Source organism: Silene latifolia, chromosome 3 (genome assembly GCF_048544455.1).
Source record: "Silene latifolia isolate original U9 population chromosome 3, ASM4854445v1, whole genome shotgun sequence".
Lineage (NCBI taxonomy): Eukaryota > Viridiplantae > Streptophyta > Magnoliopsida > Caryophyllales > Caryophyllaceae > Silene > Silene latifolia.
In genome coordinates this window covers 143,018,765-143,037,582 of record NC_133528.1, presented here as the reverse complement: position 1 = coordinate 143,037,582, position 18,818 = coordinate 143,018,765, and the positions used below count along the sequence as shown (strand labels likewise).

Genomic DNA, 18,818 nt, shown 5'->3' with positions numbered 1-18,818 from the left:
ACCCAAGACTCTTTTCTTTGTCAAAATGTCTTTTAAAAATTTTGAGTAGGTTGGCATGTTCATTATCACCTCCGTAAAGGGTAGGGTAACCTCAAGTTTCTCAAGCATATCACAAAATTTGGCATACTTGAGGTTTTCCCTACTCTTTATGGCTCTTGAAGGGTAAGGAATTTTAGAAACAAGTTGGGAATTGGAAGATACCTTTGGAGGAGCCGAACTTTTTGTTACCTTTTTAGAATGTTGCAAAGGCATTTCTTCAATAGCTTCCTCCTCATAAGGGAGGTCTTCCACATATCCATCAACATCCTTGTCCACTTGAATTCCTCTTCTAGTCAAGTCTTCACAAGCTTTCTTTCCTTTCTTGTCTTCATTAGCTTTACCCGAAGCCTCAATGGGTGAGCTTTCCTCTTCATCATCCACTTCTACCTCATTCCCCTTGGGATCTTCATCAACTTCCAACTCAAGGTCTTTGTAAGGGTCCTCAAGCTCTAAACCACTCCTTAGCACTACCGCATGAGCATGGTGGCTATTTGAGGCATCTTTGGAGCTTTGTCCTTGAGCCAACAAACCACCGGGCGGCCTTTGAGGGTTAGCCATAGCATGAGAAGCCATCCTAGATTCCATTTCCCTCATGTCCTTAAGAAATGTAGCTCTCAAGTTTGCTTGTTCTTGTTGAGTAGCTTTTGCAAAATTAGCTATCTCTTGGCTATGTTGAAGTTGCATGTTCTTGATCATCTTCAAAAGCTCCACTTGAGAGAGCTCACCTTGGGGTTCTTGATGAGGTTGGTTGGCTATGGGTAAAGGGAACCCATAGTCATATCTAGCATTGGGACCTTGGTTGTTGTTTTGCCCCACTTGAAAGTTACCTCTCGGACCATAGTTGTTGAAGTTTGATCCTTGACCTTGTTCTTGAGACCCTTGAACATACCCTTGCCCAAATCCTTGATTTGCTTGATTTACTTGATTCCCTTTGTAAAACCCTTGGTTGCTTTGGTTTCCACCAAACTCTTGGTGCCCTTGTTGTTGGTTGCCATAGTTTTGGGGTGGGTTGTTGCTTGACCATTGGTTTTGATTTCCAAAGTTATTTCTTGGGTTTGGGAGAATTCCCCTTGGTTGAGCAAAACCGGGTGGATTGGTTTGGGTTTGTGGTTGGAGATGTTGGGGGTTTTGAACATTGGTGCTTTTGTAACTAAAGTTGGGGTGGTTCCTTAAACCGGGGTGGTAGAAATTGGTATTTGGATTGTAGACATTTGGGTTGTTGTAAGGTGGTCTTGTGGGTCTTGAATTGTTGTTAAAGGCTTGAAAGGCGTTAACCTCTTGAACATTCTCTTCATAGCCCCCATTGTAATTATTGCCACACAAATCATAAGTATGACCACTTCCTCCACAAAGTTCACAACTCGCGACTTGAGCAACTTCTTCCATGGGTGGCCCAAATGAGGTCCCGGCTTGGTTCACTTGATTCCTTGAAAACTTCTCAAATTGCTTTGTGAGCAAGTCGAGCTTGGCATTTGTATCGGAGTTGGAGGCATTTTCCTTAGGGAATTTCCCGTTTCTTCGTAGCATGTTCCCTCTAGAACCATAGTTTGCCTCCGAGTATACCATTTTCTTGATCAATGCCGTGCCCTCTTCATCATTCAAGTGGTCAAAACCTCCCCCCGCGGAGGCATTTACCATCTCCTTAGTTCTTGGTAGTAGAGTTTGGAAGAATGTTTGAGTAATGTACCATTCCGGTATTCCATGGTGGGGGCAACTTGCTATCAAATCTTGATAACGGTCCCAAGCCTCACCTAAGGACTCCCCATCCTCTTGTTGGAACGTATGGATCTCGTTGCGGAGCATCGCGGTCTTTGAGGAAGGGTAGTACTTGGCCATAAACGCTTGAGCCAAGTCATCCCAAGTAGTGAAAGTATCCGGTGGGTGAATGTTCAACCACCGGTCCGCTTTGCCCGTCAATGAAAACGGAAACAACATCATTCTCAAGGTGTCTTCGGACACCCCATTCTTCTTCATCATTGAAACTTTCCTTTTAAATTTCCGGAGATGGGCATGGGCATCTTCCTCAATATGACCTCCAAACAAGTCCTTCTCAACTAACCCGACTTGGGCGGGATGCATTTCAAAGTTGTTTGGGGCCAAGGTGCCAAAGTTGATGGGATTACATGAATCATTATGGTTAGGCCGGTTGTGATCTCTAAGAGCCATTTGTGGTGGGTGGTTTGGTTCTTGATGTGGTGGTGTTTGAGGTGGACTATTGTAATTAAGGAAGTTATGAAAGGGGTTCTCTACTAAAGTCTCAATTGTGGTATTTGGTTGAACCGTAGTTGTTGTATCAAAATTTTGTGGGATGTGTGAGTTTGGTTGATCAATGTTTGCTTGGGTGGAATTGTTCCTCACTCTTTCAAGAGTCCTAGTCCTCAAGGTCCTAAAAAGCCTCTCGGGGTCGGAGTTGAATAGGAGAGCTTGATGATTCCTCCTAGGCATACACTTGGCAAAACGTAAGTCTCCTAGTGTTTTTACACACTAGGGAAAGGCAAAAATCACACACACTCTACAAACAACAATCAACTACTAAAGCAAAATGACAATTGAGACAAGATTAAAGCAAAGACTCTAAATGAAACTAAGCATAACCTAACGCCATCCCCGGCAACGGCCCATTTGATAGTAGGAAATTTGTCGTCTACTTCCTATACCAAAACTATTTGTAAAACCCGAAAAAGCGTAGTATTTAGTCGGGGTCGAACTCAAGGACGGCGGGGGTTGCTACCAAGTTCTATTAAGAGTCAAGTTTAATCAAAATTAAAAGTAAAGGTTTTGGTTATAATCACTAGAGCAAAAGACAAACAAGATGATGATAATGAATACGGTTAATTAAAAGCTAGGGCTTTCGGGGTCATCAATATGGTCTAGGGGCAAACATGAAGATCAAAAAGGGTCAATGGTGAGAGATTAACCTAAGATGAAGAACCAATGTCTTGGGTATCTTAAGGGTGGCTACTAATTTTCATTAAGTATCCCTCCTCTCCTAACATACATCAAGACTCCCAAAAACTTTCATTCTAAGGGAGAATTAAGCAAAAAATGAAGAAAGGCAAAAGCTTTCACTTGAGCAAATCAACAAACACCTTGAGTGCAATGAATAGGAAAGTTAAACAATTTCACCAAAGACCAAAATATTCAAAGAATCATGCCCATAAATCCCATAAAGAATCACCCTAAACCCTAGAAGGGATCTACTCACTCATGTTAAGGGAAATTATGCTAAATAGAGAAGAAAAGCAAACAACACAAGGAGGAGACATAATAAAGGTTGTAACAAAATCAAAAGACAAGGAAAATGTAAACAAATGATAAACAAGTAAAAGAAAGGAGAGAAATTATACCAACAAAAGAAAAGATGGAAGCTTGATTGATTAATAGGAAGGAAAACCCTTCAAAATCCCCAATACAAACTTCAACAAACAAGTGTAAACAATTGACTATTACTAGAACTAACTAATTCTTGCTAAATATTAATAATAATTATTGAAAGATTAGAACTTGATTAAGGAGATATTACAATAAATATGGAATGTTTTTCAGATCTAGGGTTGTGTGCAAAAGGGTTTAAGGAGGGGGTATTTATAGGCTATCATTGGATTAAGGGAAGAAAGAATGAAAAAGCCCAACTCGTGTAAAGTGCTCCTGTGCCGGCGGGCCGGCTCTTGGCCTCCTCTCCAGCGCAGCTTCTTTCAAAAACGAGAAAAATGAAGGTTGGGTAATCCCTGGGTGGGCAGCTGCCGGCTACCGTGCTTGCGTAGCGCGTTGAATTAACTTTGGCCAAAAACTTCTTCAAAAGTTGACTAAGTATGGGGATTGTGTCCCCTCGCCGGTGGGCAGTGCCCGCCGCTGCCGCTACAGAGAACACTCTCTTAGCTGGTTTCCTCTTTTTCTCCATATAGCCACATCCTCTACCGGTGGGCCGGCTGCCGCCCTGCCGGCAGAGGATTTCTTCTTCAAAAATCCTTCATCTCCCCTTTCTTCATGTAAAGGCATTAGAATGCCTTTTCTTGCCCCAATTCCTTCATACTCGACTCGGTTCCTACAAAAGGACACACAAAATGACAAGTACGGGGATCGGGCACAAATGCAAGGAAAAGCACACGAAATCGACTCGTTATGAGCCGGAATGCGCCAAAGAAAGAGGGAAATAAGGTGCAAATAATTCATATATCATGTACACACCGGTGTGACCCGGTGGAGGGCAACAGACCGCTTGACCCTTCTTAGGGATAACGATCTTGTACCCCTCACCGAAGGAAAAATGGCCTCCGAAAAATGTCTCGCCGGAACAACTGGCGAACTTGTGGGACCAAGCACGGTCAAGACCAGTCGTGCAGGGCTCGCCATGATCCGGGATAGACAGCCTCCCACCATCAGAAGGAGTCCCCTCATCCTCATCAAAGATCGTCACCCTCATCCTCCCGTTCCTCCAAAATTGGTGGATCGACTACGGGAGAAGGAGACCTAGGGCCCCCAAACCTTATCGGGATGGCGTCTAGTATCCCCTCCCCATCAAAACGCGACGGGGAACCCCCCCACCGCAGAAGTGCTAGTCCCGGCGTCAGCAGAAGACATAATAGCAATAATTATTTAACAAAATAAAAAGTGAAGAAGTTTGTTTGTTTACCTTGAAGAAAAACACTCGCCGGAGTAACAACTCTGAGAAATAGAAGACAAAGAAGCCTTTGAAAGTTTAGAGAGAAGAAAATTTTGGAGAATGAAATTGGTGGCCAATTTCACTAATAACCGCCCTATTTATAGGGAAAAGCCCATGAAGAAGGACCAATCAGAGAACAGCCCATGAAGCGTCAACCAATCAGCGTGCAGACACGTGTCGGACATGCGACCACGGGATGTCAATCAATGCAACAGTGACCAAGCGTCTTCAACACGCCCATTCGTATCTCTCCGCCCATTCACCTTCCTCAACAAATTCCCAAGCATCTGTTCTCCGCCGGCCACATGATCAACCAAGCTAAGTAGCGCCGGCCGGGGGCAATCAAAAACAACCGGCACTCTCAACCCTGGTCTCGGCCAGCGTCACTTTCTTTTCCACATCGGATGCCCTTTACGCATCCATGCGGAGGGGGGATATGGTACGGCCTAAGAAGCGACCAGGCCGAGGTAAAAGAAGCCGCCGCAGAAGAAGCCGATGCAGGAAATTTTTTACAAATTACTTGCGCAGAATATACGCTCAAACGTACATCGGAGCCCATACCACGGCATAGACTACGCTGGGGGCAAATTGATGGGGCATATTCTGCACCGCTGACCAAGTCAACATATTGGGCAAGGTCAAAGATATCCACAAGAAGTCAACGGCTTAGGCGGCCGATGATGCGGCCATCGGCATCGGCTGTCGGCTGGTCTCGGCATGGCAACTTGCCGGCCGGGGCACATACCCGCGTACTCACATCCAAGACCCCTCGGCGGTGGGTCAACAAGGCCCGCCGCCGCCATAGTCCCTCGGCCGAGGGGTAGATCAGTCTTTCCACCTGCTAGCCACTTGGCCACTTGGCCACTACGTGACAAAAGGTGAAAGTCTATAAATACTCCTCAACCTTCATTGAGGAAAGGACACACAACTTAACCTAAGAAACACTATTCATCTGGTATAATCTTCCTTCTCTCTCTACAATATACATTTAGCCAAAGAACAACTTATCCCTAAGTTACTGACTAGAGCGTCGGAGTGAGTACGCTTGGCACAAAGCCAAGCCCTCAGTTCGTTCATTGTTGCAGGAGAGGCCGAGAGGAACGATAAGGACAAGAAGGACTCAATTCAAGACATCATTCTACAAGCAACGGGTGGTAACGAATATCTGCTCCGGAATTACGCCCGGAACATTATATTTTTTGAACAAATATATTTTTGTAAATATTAAAGTCAAAGACTTACCTCGTAAATGCAAAACGTCATATATAAAAAAGTGGAGGGAGTATATAATTTGAATTTTTATTTACAATTTAATATAAAATACTTTTAAAAATTAAAATTGTACTTTTGTACTCCGTAACTATAATTAAACATATACTTGTATTTTGTTAAACTTAAAAACCGTGCCCTGTATTTTAAAATTCATGGTATACTGTATTACCGTGTCACATGTTCATTTCGTATTCGTATTTGTTATAGTACCTAGCTGATAGGGTTGTGCACGGTTCGGACCGGATTGAGACTAGAATGGACCAGACTGAAATCCCAAAAAATCATGGACCGGACCAGAGAAATTCCTGTCCAATACCAGACCGGACTGGTTGGACCGGAATTATTTCTACATACCTACTTTTTCAAATTCTATTCCAACAATCCAGACCTATTGGACCCGATTAAATAGCATACAATGTTTTTTTTAAATAATATTTTAAATAGCATACAATGTTTTTTTTTTAAATAATATTTTAAGAAAAATATCAAATAACAATAATTCCGATCTTTCTAGTTTGGGCCGTAAAACTCCGGTCCAAGATCAGACCGGACCTAAAACCGAAATCTTAATAATGTTGGACCGGTTCCGGACCGGAATTTTTAATTCTAGTTCCGAACCAATAGATTCTAGCCCGGACCGAACCGGTTCATTTTTCGGCCCAGATGGAATTTTACACACCCCTGCTAGCTGATTACCAAGTCATGCTTTCAATAAAACAATTAGATACACTCCGTACACGCGACTATTACCTAGGAAAAAAACAGAAGTATAAATTATGCATGACTTGAATTTTCAGCCAATTTGGGATAGTTCTTTATTCAATTCTGGATTTGTGATCACTATATGTTAATCACTTGTAGACAACATTTGACATTGACGTCAATTTAAGACTTAGTAAACAATTTGACTCAATGGGGATTTTAATCTAGAATTTCTTGACCATTTGATTAAAGTTATTTAAGTTGAAATTTGAAAGTTTTTTTTTTTTTTTTTTTTTTGAGAGGACTTCCCTTTTCCTAAATTAAGATATTGAGATGTAATAATGAAGTTTAGGAGAAAAATCATAATTCAGAAATGGATGTAAACAAATAAATACAACAAAAGAAATATAATGACGCGTGAAGTAACGACAATAACATCATCCCTATGTCGAGTTCTGTAAATGGAGGGTCATGCACAAATACTATCCTACAACTAGTTGTATAATAGCTATGTACGGCGTCAAAGTTATCGAGCTCTCACACAAAGTTGTTGAGTTATTTTACAAGTTATTGAGTTATTTTACGACGTTATTGAGCTTAATAATTATTCTGTTAAGCTCAACAATTTTATATCATAACTCGATAATTTTGTCAATAGAGCTCGACAACTTTATAACAAAGCTTCACAACACAGAATAAGTTGTATATACACCAGTTGTATAATATATCAACTGAGGGTCAAGAGGGGAATGTAAAGAGTTCATGATCTTACTTACCTACATGTTAACAATACATAAAAAAAGAATTATATTTGGATGAATAAAAATGAAATTAAATCGAGAATCTCATCAGATGAGATCATGCAACCAATCCTTTACTTTATTTCTCCATAATTCGATATAATAATAATTTCTTAGAATCCATTTCAACATGAAGATAAATACGGAGTATAACTGAAGTCTGAAGGACTATATGACATGAAATATCTCTGGATGTTCTTGGACGACATACTCAAATCCATGGCATTATTCCTGAAATCAGTAAGAATAAGTTCAGGTAAAAGGGTTTGTTTGGTAAAAATATCTTAGGTAGTTAATTTGACCAAAAAAATTTATTTCACATACATTTAAGCTACCTGATTTGTATGTAAGTGCTTGATAAATAGTTTATTTAATCAAATGAAATTTATTTGACCTAGGGTTAGGGGCGGAACCAGGATTAAAAATTTGGGGTAGCAAAAGTAACATAAAGTCGTGAGCACAATAACAACATATAATTTTTTTTTAAACAATTCATTTTTTTGTCAATAAGAACTACACTTTCAATTTGAAAATACGAAAAAAATGTTCGCGATAATTGACATAGTTGTTGTTGATGGGAATGACGGTGCCTCAAATCCTAGGTAGTTAAGACTTTCATTAAGCATTTGTTTTGCGAGAACAATTCATATGACCATCAAACGTAACTAAGAAAAAAAACAATTGGTCTCCCTTGTGACGGGTTACCATTTGTGACGGATATTTTGTGAGATAAAATGGTAACAAAATGGGTTAGTGGAGAAAGGGGACCACATGAATAGTGTTGCAGAGAGAGAAAAATGGGTACTTTATGAGGTAAAGTGGTACCCGTCTTTTGTTTGTGACGGATAGCGTCCGTCACAAACAAGAATTTGTGTAAAAAAAATGATACAATATGTAATAGACTAATACGTAATAATTTATATAATCTAATGAGTTAAGATTTTATTTTTTTTAGGGAAATGGAGTTGGGAATTAGAGAATAGGATATTAGGAGAGATACTTCCTCCGTTCTAAAATAATTGACGTTTTCAATTTACGAGGTGAGCCTTTGAATTCAATTTATACAAAAATATATTGGTCGGAAAATTATAAAAATTAAACCATAAAATTCCTTACGAATAGAGCTTTAATATGAGTACACATTTCAATATATTTAGTCATATATTTTGAGAGATATTAAAGAGAGAAGTGAGTGTCTCGAAAAATGAAAATGACAATTAAAAAAAAAACAGAGGGTATTATTTAGGTTAAAAGATAATGTGGGTACCATATACAAACAATATACAAATCAACACGTGAAAAAAATTGCTTATTGTAGGAGTCAGACCCGACTCTCCTGAAAGATGTACTTATACTTTACCACTAGACCATGTACATTCTGATGTTACCTTAGAAACGTATTATTTATTTATCCTTTGACACATATCAGCGATATATGGAGTAGCAAAATTTCATCGTCTTAGTCAAATTAGCGGGTTTTGGGGTAGCGGCTGCTACCCCATGCTACTAGGTAGTTACGCCTCTGCCTAAGGTAGCATTCGAGAAATCAGCTACCTAATTCTATCTTTTTTTTCCACCTTTCAATCTATAATATTAAATAATTATTATATCCTTTTACGTAATTTAGATTACCAAATCAACTGCCTTTTTCAGTTAGTTTGTCAAATATTTTCTGCATAATCAATTATTCCGTACCTTATTAACACCAGTGCAAATCCTCTGTCCCATTTTATGTCTCATCTTGTGTCCCATCACTTCTCCTATTGACACATAAGCCATTTGATATATATTATTACTATTTTTATTATCTTATGTGTAATGTGTCAAAATCTTGCGGTAATGGGATATAAGATGGAACATAAACAGGTGATCTCAATTGTATCAATATCTAATTTTCAAGAAACTTTTTCAAATTTCAGTTAACTTTCCAGTTTTCAATTAGCTAGGAGTTAATTTGGCTCGATCATTGCTCACTTTTAGCTTATTCCATAATTATGAGTTCAACAATCGGCTTCTTTAATACTAGTATGAAAAAAGAGCAATCGGTTTTACTAATCATTTACCTCTTTGAAAAGTACACGTAAGTCAAGCATCATGAAGAAACAATATATACAAAGTTACAAACTACTATAGTCTTTTGGACAGATCCTATACCATCATTTGTAGGATCATCAATTCATCACTAATCAGCTGCGGATTTAGGGGCTAACCGAAACGCTCACTCCGCTAAAAAATAAAAAATGTGAAAATTTTAGTTAAAATTGTCAATACTTTGCAAGTTTGTCTTATAAAATTACTTATTTGCCTCGGTAGATTTTTTCGTCCCCAATCATAAATCCCGACCTCGCCAATAAGGCCATGTTCTTTTGGACTGAAATTGTCTGAACTGAACTGAACTGAAATAATAATAAAAAGATTATAATAATAATTATAATAATAATAATAAAATAATAAATATTATAATAACAATAATAAATATTATTATAATATTATTCATTAATATATAATAATAATATATTAATATAATATAATATAATAATAATAATAATAATATAAGATATATAAAAAATAAAATAGTAATATAATAATAAATATAGTATAATAATAATAATATATTAGTAATATAAATGATAACATTATTAATAATAATATAATATATTAATAATAATAACTAAAAAATAAATAATATAATAATAATATGTCTAATATAATAACTTATTAATATAATAATATTAAATATAATAATAATAATAATAAATATATTATGAATAATATTAATAATAATAAATATATTAATAAAATAATAAATATTATATAATAATAATAATAAATATATTAAATATAAATATAATAATATAAACAATACGAATTAATTACTCATAAATATAATAGTAATATAATAAATATAAAAATAATATAATAATAATAATAATAATAATAATAATAACAATAGTAAATCCATTAATATAATAATAATAATAATAATAATAATAATATCAATAAGAATAATAATAGTAAAGTTGAAATAAACTAATCTGAACCGAACCGAACTGAACTGATCTGAACTGAACTGAATTGAATAAAACTAAACCGAACTTATTAGAACTGAAATTAAGTCCAAAAGTACAAGGTCTAAATCATCACTACATTCACTAGTATGCAATTACCAACAATTTTTCACGGGTCAGTCGTCTCCGTGTGGACCCACATCTTGAGTCCACTCTTTCCTCGACTTTTCTTCCTTAGCTTTCCTTGTGTGCTCCCTTCTCTAAATTCCCTATCTCAACATACACATTAACATCACCACCTAAATATGTCCTATTTATTTAGCTTGTACCTTTTGTTCATCACTTTACTATAAATATGCACTCAAATTAATTAATTAAACATCCCAAATATTCATAACCTTAAATCTTTTGAGTTCAAAACATACAAATAAACTTTACAATGGAAGAAAACGGGTTATGTTTCGAATTACCCGGGTTTAGGTTCAAACCAACTGAAGAGGAACTCCTAAGCTTTTATCTTAAGAATATGGTTTATGATAAGAAAATGCAACTTGATATCATTGGCCTTCTTAATATTTATAAACATGATCCATGGGATTTGCCAGGTTTGTTAATACTCACGTATATAACAATTTTCACATATACCTCTGTAAGACGGTTTCATCATATAAGCATATTTTAGTCATTTTTCACTTATATACGTACATATTACCCTAACGTATGTATGTGTTTTATAAAATATATTTGTTATACGTACGCTTTTCAAATAAGTAAGTTGGTTTTACCGCAATATAATTAACGATAAAAAAAATATGTCGATTATTTTTGTAAGTAGTACGGAGTAGTAATTAATCGGTATGGAATTATGATGTATAGGATTGGCAAAGATAGGAGAAAGAGAATGGTACTTCTTTGTTCCAAGAGATAGGAAGCCTAGCAATGGTGGAAGGCCTAACCGAACCACAAAGCACGGGTTTTGGAAGGCAACAGGATCGGATCGAAAGATCATAAGCTTATCGGAGCCTAAACGGGCTATTGGATTAAAGAAGACTCTTGTGTTTTACAAAGGTAGAGCACCTAGAGGGTCCAGAACTGATTGGGTTATGAATGAGTACCGTCTCCCTGATAATTGTGCTCTACACAAGGTACATATAATATATACTCTATTGCTCTATATACTATTGTACAAAGTTAGTCCTAAAAAAAAACGGTTTTTCTAATGTATGTTTTAAGGGCACATGTTAATAAACTGAATATAGATAAATTTATAATATTTTCATGAGAAATTCAAGGGCACCATAATCAATCAAATATCTTTTAAATCTTTTCATATTCAACTTATTAATGGGTAAATCGAATAATGAGTTCTGATAAGGTAGAATGTATAGGAAAATCTGTATATTAGGTTGACAAAATTTGTTTGTAGGACGTCCTTACAATGAAAAAATATAAAATTAAATCAACTCTAATAACTTGCTAATGTTATGAACCAAACAATAGTAGAGGGTTATTTATTATAAGACGTTCTTTCATTAGACTTGCTAACTAGGTCATTAGTGACTGTTGAGTGTTGACGATTATCTTTTAATTCATTATTTCATCAACAAATAGTGTTTTGGCAGTAATGTAAAGTTAAACAAGATAGTCATTCTGTAATCGACGAGGCGAATAATCGTTAATTAATGTCATGTACTCTTGTCCTTTGATTTGGCAGTAATGTAAAGTTAAACAAGACAGTAATTCTGTAATCGACAAGGTGAGTAGTAATCGTTAATTAATGTCTTGTACTCTTGTTCTATGATGCAGGACATTGTATTGTGCAAGGTATATAGGAAGGCAACTTCCATGAAGGAACTAGAAGAGAGAGCAGCCAAGGAAGAAGCAATGGAAAAATCATCAACAACAACAATAGTTTCATCATCACCACCTTGTCCCACATCACCTTTTTCATCATCAATATCAAATGGAACCACTTCAATAACTAGTGATGTCTTTTTTAGTACCAACAATGTTGGTCAATTTGAAGACTTCTTGACACCAAATTTCATGCCCAACAATGATCACATTGAGACTTTGAAGTTAGAAGCCATTGACCTTAAACTTGAGGAGACTTTTGGGACTAACCCTTATTGCAAAGTGGGTCCCTTTAATAATAATAATAATAATAATAATAATAATAACAATAATAATTTTAGTAATTTTAATTTTAATAATGATAATAATATTATTATTAATAGTAAAACAAATAATAATATTAAATTGCCATTTGGAAAAGAGAGTTTAGGAGAGCTTCAAGTACCTAAAATGGGGGTAGATTGGGCCCAAGATCCAATTTTATCACTTTCTCTTAGCCCATGGTTTGAGAATCTCCTTAACTTCTCTAGCCCAACACTAATGTCCCAATTCTTGTTCACATGATAATATTATAAGCGGTTTTTCTAACGTGTGTTTTAAGTTCATAACTAGATCAAGTAGATTGGTGAATGTGCTAGAATATTGAGATTAATATGTATTTTGTTGGGATTATAGTTAGTCTTATGTAAAACTGTATGTAAATAATGACTATGCAAGCCAAAATCAATCTATTTTTTTTTGTCAGAACCAAAATCAATCTATTGAGGATCCAATCCTTACCACTTAGGGTTCATAGCATGCTCTTTGGTTAGACTTCGAATACTGAAGTTGTATTACAGACGACAAGTTGTTAAAATAAACATGCATGTATATGAACCTACATTTTTGCGCGCTATACTATTATTTATGTTATTTTATCTACACAAGAATATTTTTTTTAAAATAAATTATTGTGCAATTCAAGATGATTTTACAAACATTATTACATTATTAATATAATAAATCACTCAAATGCCCTTGTAAAAACTATTATACGAGTACTAACTTCCATAAGTTATTATAGTAATATGGATAGAACAGTCCGGTTATGGCTTTACATAAAACTTACTAATCGTTATATATTAGAGCCTTTAGAGGGTTTCATAAAACAATTTGTCGAAAGCTAGCATAATACGCTTAATCCAATCAATCATTTACATGAACTTTTGCAACAAAGATCGAGTATACGAGAGAAGACATGCTTTAAAAAAATACAAAAAGTAAAAGCAATTTATATTTAGGAAAGATTGTTAACTTGTACTCCAGTACATACTAACAACAAAACGTAAAGTTTTGACTAAGATACCTAAATAAGAAAAACGTTAAGAATTGACCGGGATGAATTAAGAGTAGCATTGACTGAAATGTTAAGTCGACCAACGAGAATCTCTCTGCATAATATGGAAAAAAATATTTGACAAAAAGGAGAATAAGGGAAACGAGATTAAGAAACAAAATTAAGCTTCACATTAAGCGTGGACGGCAGGATTCGAACCTGCGCGGGCAAAGCCCACATGATTTCTAGTCATGCCCGATAACCACTCCGGCACGTCCACTTTATTGAAAGTTATTTCGACTACATATTAATTAACCTTTTCCGTACAGAGTTTAGATTAGTGTTTCGAAATTCTCATTTTGGGCTCCTGTTGACTTTGCCGACCTGTCCTCAAGGGCTCAAGGCCGTAGAGTATGAAGTCATTTTTTGTTTCGTTTTCGTTTATTATTGCTATTTTTATTACACAAATCCGCATTTGTGAGGAATACTTTTCGTCACAAATTTATGACCTCTTACAAGCTGCATAAGCTTGTGACGGTCATAGACTTACAAGCGAAATTTATTGTTTTTATTATGTAGTGTTACGTTATAAGGGTTTTTGATTAAAGCTAGTGACGTTTGAGTTAGACTTTGAGACGAAAGTTTTCTTCCTTTTGTTGGAGATAAAATAAAACCAAGCTCGAGGGCTTATGATTCTTGGTTGAAACACTACAAGTGGGCTCATGACGGGCTAATAGTGCAGTGGTAGAACGCGCCCTTTATAGCTGCGTCCTTGTACCTGGAAGGTAAGGGCGCTAAACCATGCATGCAATGAATTAAGCTAACGTTAACGTAATGGCACTATTTTCCATTTGTCAATTTATACGATTGTTCAATTAGTTGTTTGATCTTTGCATCATCCACGTAGAGGTGATTCTAGGATCCAGATGAATGAGATCAATGTAAAAATGAATGCATCGATCAAGAGACATTAAGTTAGTGACATTTTCTGAATGGTAACAATGGTATTTTAGATCACACAAAATTGTCATAGTGAGCCTAGGGCATTATCGAAGATTGTAGGGAATCCAGATTGGACTATAAGTATAGCAAACAATTTCAACGGGATAAATTATTAATGTAATAAAGTAAATTAGAAAAAAAATCAAATTTTCTAATACCATACTCGCCTCAATGTCCCTAAAATTACAGTAAGAGGATTATACATCTGATGTACTACCTCCAATTCTATAGTTTCTGAGCATTATAATAAAAATTTTGAGTTTTGTTTTAAAGTTTCTGAGTTTCACTATGAAGTTTCTGAGTTTATTTACTTAAACATTAAGCTCTAAAAAATTACAATAAAACTCAAAAACATTACATATAAGTTTAGTTAAATTTGAGTTTTGACGGAAAAAATATTAAAAACTAACTTATAAACTTTATTATGCTCAAAAAATACACATATGCTCAAAAACAAATAAAGTTTTAGGTAATAAGCTCAAAAAAAAACATATATACTCAAAAAACAAAAAAATTGGAGGTAGTACATCCGATATAGCTTTCTTTTTCTCCTAAAATTATACCCATCCCATTTACCATCAGTCATCCTAAAGCCAAGAGTTTATGAATTTGTGATTTGTGAATTTTGAAGACCACATTTGCCTCAGCAGGTAAATAAGAAATCGTAGATTCTTCAAAACCGTTTTTACTTAAGGAAATATAGCCGTCTACCTTACCCTATAAATAAGAATCTTTCGAAAAAAATTCAGGGACATGCTAAATCCCGCACACTCCTGCCTTCTAAATCTTATCAGCGTACTCGTGAAGTGATAGAATTCATATATTTCAGATGGATATAGACATTCAGGGATGACAATGTATCAGTTCGGACTGGGTTTCGCTTATAATGGAATTTTTAAAATTCGGACTGAGACTAAAAGTCGCGAATTCTGGATTTTCGAGGGATTTGGGCAGTTAATGGATTTGGTTGGAGTTTTCACTAATGAATTTGGGTTCTGATTTTTAAAATATGGATTTGGTTCGAGTTTCAATAGATTGGATTTGATTCGGACTTTACACATTGGGGAATTTGGTTTTGGTTCGCTTTCTAACTCAATCGCCATTTCTGTACGCATTTGATGTTGTTTTTCTGAGTCTGTTGTTATGTTTAGTTTTTCTACATTGGCAGCCATTATCGCATTTTTGGATGTCATGTTTGTTTGAAATTTGATTCAATATAGGCAAAATTGTTCTTGAATTAATATTCGTGTCGATCTATCATATACAGTATGAATCTTCTATACAGAAATATCATTCATTATCTAATTACTAATGATATTCAGAAGAGTTGCTCTAGTTTTAACAAGATGCCTGAACAAGCACTCTAAAGCTTCATCAACATCTTGGATTTCCGATTCTAACTTCAAAGTCTGACTTGTTAAATTATCCATTTGTGACGAACTAATCCCGCTTTTCTTCTGACAGATCAGTGAGTTAAGAGTTGCATCAACATCATCAAATTCATTGCTGGTTGCCACTTCTTTGTTGTTATTCTTGGTGACCAATTTCGCGACAACTGACCATCCACTTTTCTGTGAACCAGCAATGTAAGACACCAAGGACTTCAAGGTATCAGCTGTGACGGCTTGAACATCTTTAAGCATGTTGTATTACGCAGGAGCTCAAAGCCCATCCCATCTCCAACGGCTACCATTCCAACGGCTATCATTCTCCAAAGGCAACAATCTCTCTTTGCCATATTTTATTAATATGATAGGCTCCTGACATATCACAAATCAAGGCTACCCATACTTAGTTGTTTATTATTGTTTCCATATGTTTGATATTGTAAACATTACTCACCATACTTAGTTGTTTATTTAGCTTGTATATAAAGCACATAAAAGCATGTAATTGAGACAATTCAGAACACAATCCCGCTTTTCTTCTGACAGATTAGAGAGTTCAGAATTACGTCAACATCATCAAATTCGCTGCTGGTGATGATTTCCTTGTTTGAGTTCTTGCTGATCAATGTCGCGACAACAGACCATCCACTTTTCTGCGAACCACCAATGTAAGACAAACAAGACTTTAAAGTATCAGCTGTCAGTTCTTGGACATCTTTTAGCATGTTGACAGTAGCACGGGTTTCGTTTTTTTGTTCGTTTGTGGGTTTGAGATTTTTCAGGCATTTTTTGATTGCCTTCTTGACTGATTTCCTTGTGTTCAAATACTTGATAGCTTCATTTGTGATGCTCAGCTCACCACTGCACCTTCTGCGGAGTGCAGACTGTACGTCTTGAAGGCGTTCCCTAGACTGTTGCATTGCGTCCCTTGATGCGCTGCAAAGGTCTAGGAGTCTTAGAGATCCATCCAAGACTTGGTCGACCCATTTTGCGATGTTTGTTTGGGATAGGGTTTGTTGGTTAAAGGGTAATTGAAGGAATTCATCTACAGAAGTGTATAAATCTGTAAGGCCGTTTAGACTTACTGATGAAGAAGTAGATGTAGATTGGGATGACCTCAATCGGCTCAATTGCTCATCGAGTTGCTCTGCAACTGGGTGAGACCTTGACGGTAAACTGATTGAACGAGCGTGGTAAATTGTTGAAGAAGCCATTTATGATTGTTTTATTTTTCGTTGAAGCAAAGGCGGAGAAGAAGATGAATTTGCAATTGTAGTTGTTTTGATGACTTATCATCCTCGGAAAACCGTATCTACCTAGTATAAAAGCTGAGTTCTTTAAAGGACTCTCATTGGCTCCCCCTTTTTAGGGATGAAAAAAGCCATTTTTTTATGTAGGGACCACCACTATTTTAGTAGAATTAATTGCACTTCTATTCTTTTGTTACTCTTATTTAATTACCGATTAAAAATTTACACAAAACTATACATTATACAATTACTGACATGATATTTTATAAATTTTCGTAAACATAACCTATTACAAGAAGATCTGAAATTTTTCGTAAAAAATAAAATAAGAGATTTTTTTCAAATCGAAAGAATATAAACTTTAAAATAAATACAAACAAATATAAAAAAACGAAATATAACATAATCAATATAGTACAAGTAGATTTGAAAATTTTCGCAAAATAAGACTTTTTTTTCAAATCGAAAAAATATAAATTTTAAATTAAATGAAACGGAATATAACAAGAACCAAATACGGAGTATAAGCTTTGTATCATACTTACATGAAATTTTTCCGATTATTCTCTTTAATCGACCTCAATATTAAAGTCAAATACTTTAAATTTGCATGAGATCGGGTAGATGAATAAAGAGATCAAGTAGATGAATCATAAAAAGATAGGTGATAAAAGAGAGAGAAACGAAGGGTTTGAATTTTGATGTATGTGCGGCGAAGTTTAGAGCATCCGCAAAGGTGGGGAGGTGCCTCCCCATATGTCCTCTCTCTCCTCATATGGGGCTCCTCATTGTTGAACAAAGCTCCCCAACATTTGAGGTTCCACTGTTTTTAGAGGAGCTCCCCAAAAAAAAGTAAGGCAATTTGTGTTACTTTTGGGGAGGTTCCCAAATTTTTGTGTGTGAATTGGGGAACCCCATTGTTGCATAAATGTAATTATGAAATGGGGAGGGTAAATGGAAAAGTTAGTGGAAAATGAGGTGGACGAATAAGAAAAGGAAAGAGAAGATATGGGGAGCCTCACCTTTGCGGATGCTGTTACAAATTGATGGGAAGGGTGAGAGTAAGAGAAATATCTAGAGTTGTATTTCAACTATTCTTTTTTCTTTTCTTTTTTAAAGTAAATTTTCTATGACTTATTGGATGTATGAGGCCATGATGGTTGTATTTTATTGATTAATAGTCGTTATTAGAATATCTAATAGGCTTCATGCTCCTTCCGTCTCATTTGTCTATTTATTTTTTATTAAAATATTTCTCATATTATGAAAAAAGATAAATAAATAAATAAGATGGAAATAGTACTAATTTGTGTTAAATAAATATGGAAAATAATAACTGCAGACTTACTTTTGTATTGTATGTTAACAAATACACAATAAATACTAAAAGAAATTAAAAGTTGTAATAAAGTTTTAAATACATCTAACTATTGTATTAACTAACATGTTTTGTATGTTATAATCCAAAAATTGACCCGTGCATTTTTTGCACGGGATTAAAACTAGTTTATATAAAAGCAAGGTT

General features: G+C 35.5%; 2 protein-coding genes and 2 non-coding genes across 4 annotated transcripts; 2 read left to right on the top strand and 2 right to left on the bottom strand.

The window, feature by feature from the left end:
• Positions 1 to 1,735: 1,735 nt before the first annotated feature.
• On the top strand, positions 1,736 to 1,842 carry LOC141650053 (small nucleolar RNA R71). The gene has a single exon (XR_012546116.1). It is a non-coding gene; the product is annotated as a small nucleolar RNA R71 (small nucleolar RNA).
• Positions 1,843 to 10,827: 8,985 nt separating this feature from the next.
• On the top strand, positions 10,828 to 13,257 carry LOC141648236 (NAC domain-containing protein 6-like). The gene is made up of 3 exons (XM_074456752.1): positions 10,828 to 11,089; positions 11,361 to 11,629; positions 12,291 to 13,257. Exons 1-3 carry the CDS (start codon positions 10,924 to 10,926, stop codon positions 12,900 to 12,902), a joined length of 1,047 nt encoding a protein of 348 aa, XP_074312853.1. The 5' UTR covers positions 10,828 to 10,923; the 3' UTR covers positions 12,903 to 13,257.
• Positions 13,258 to 13,851: 594 nt separating this feature from the next.
• Positions 13,852 to 13,933, bottom strand: TRNAS-AGA (transfer RNA serine (anticodon AGA)). Its single transcript has one exon. It is a non-coding gene; the product is annotated as a tRNA-Ser (tRNA).
• Positions 13,934 to 15,879: 1,946 nt separating this feature from the next.
• On the bottom strand, positions 15,880 to 17,323 carry LOC141649854 (uncharacterized). The gene is made up of 2 exons (XM_074458526.1): positions 16,576 to 17,323; positions 15,880 to 16,288 (listed from the first exon to the last, which is right to left on the bottom strand). The coding sequence occupies exons 1-2, from the start codon at positions 17,255 to 17,257 to the stop codon at positions 15,957 to 15,959; spliced, it is 1,014 nt and encodes a 337-aa protein (XP_074314627.1). The 5' UTR covers positions 17,258 to 17,323; the 3' UTR covers positions 15,880 to 15,956.
• Between the last annotated feature and the right edge of the window lie 1,495 nt (positions 17,324 to 18,818).

Bases quoted from the DNA above. Each gene is read 5' to 3' on its own strand.
- LOC141648236 (XM_074456752.1), top strand. From the start codon at position 10,924: ATGGAAGAAAACGGGTTATGTTTCGAATTACCCGGGTTTAGGTTCAAA. The intron at 11,090-11,360 runs GTTTGTTAATAC...TATGATGTATAG, and splicing joins TGATCCATGGGATTTGCCAG to GATTGGCAAAGATAGGAGAA. The intron at 11,630-12,290 runs GTACATATAATA...TCTATGATGCAG, and splicing joins ATAATTGTGCTCTACACAAG to GACATTGTATTGTGCAAGGT.
- LOC141649854 (XM_074458526.1), bottom strand. From the start codon at position 17,257: ATGGCTTCTTCAACAATTTACCACGCTCGTTCAATCAGTTTACCGTCA. The intron at 16,289-16,575 runs GCGGGATTGTGT...ACATGCTTAAAG, and splicing joins TCTAATCTGTCAGAAGAAAA to ATGTTCAAGCCGTCACAGCT.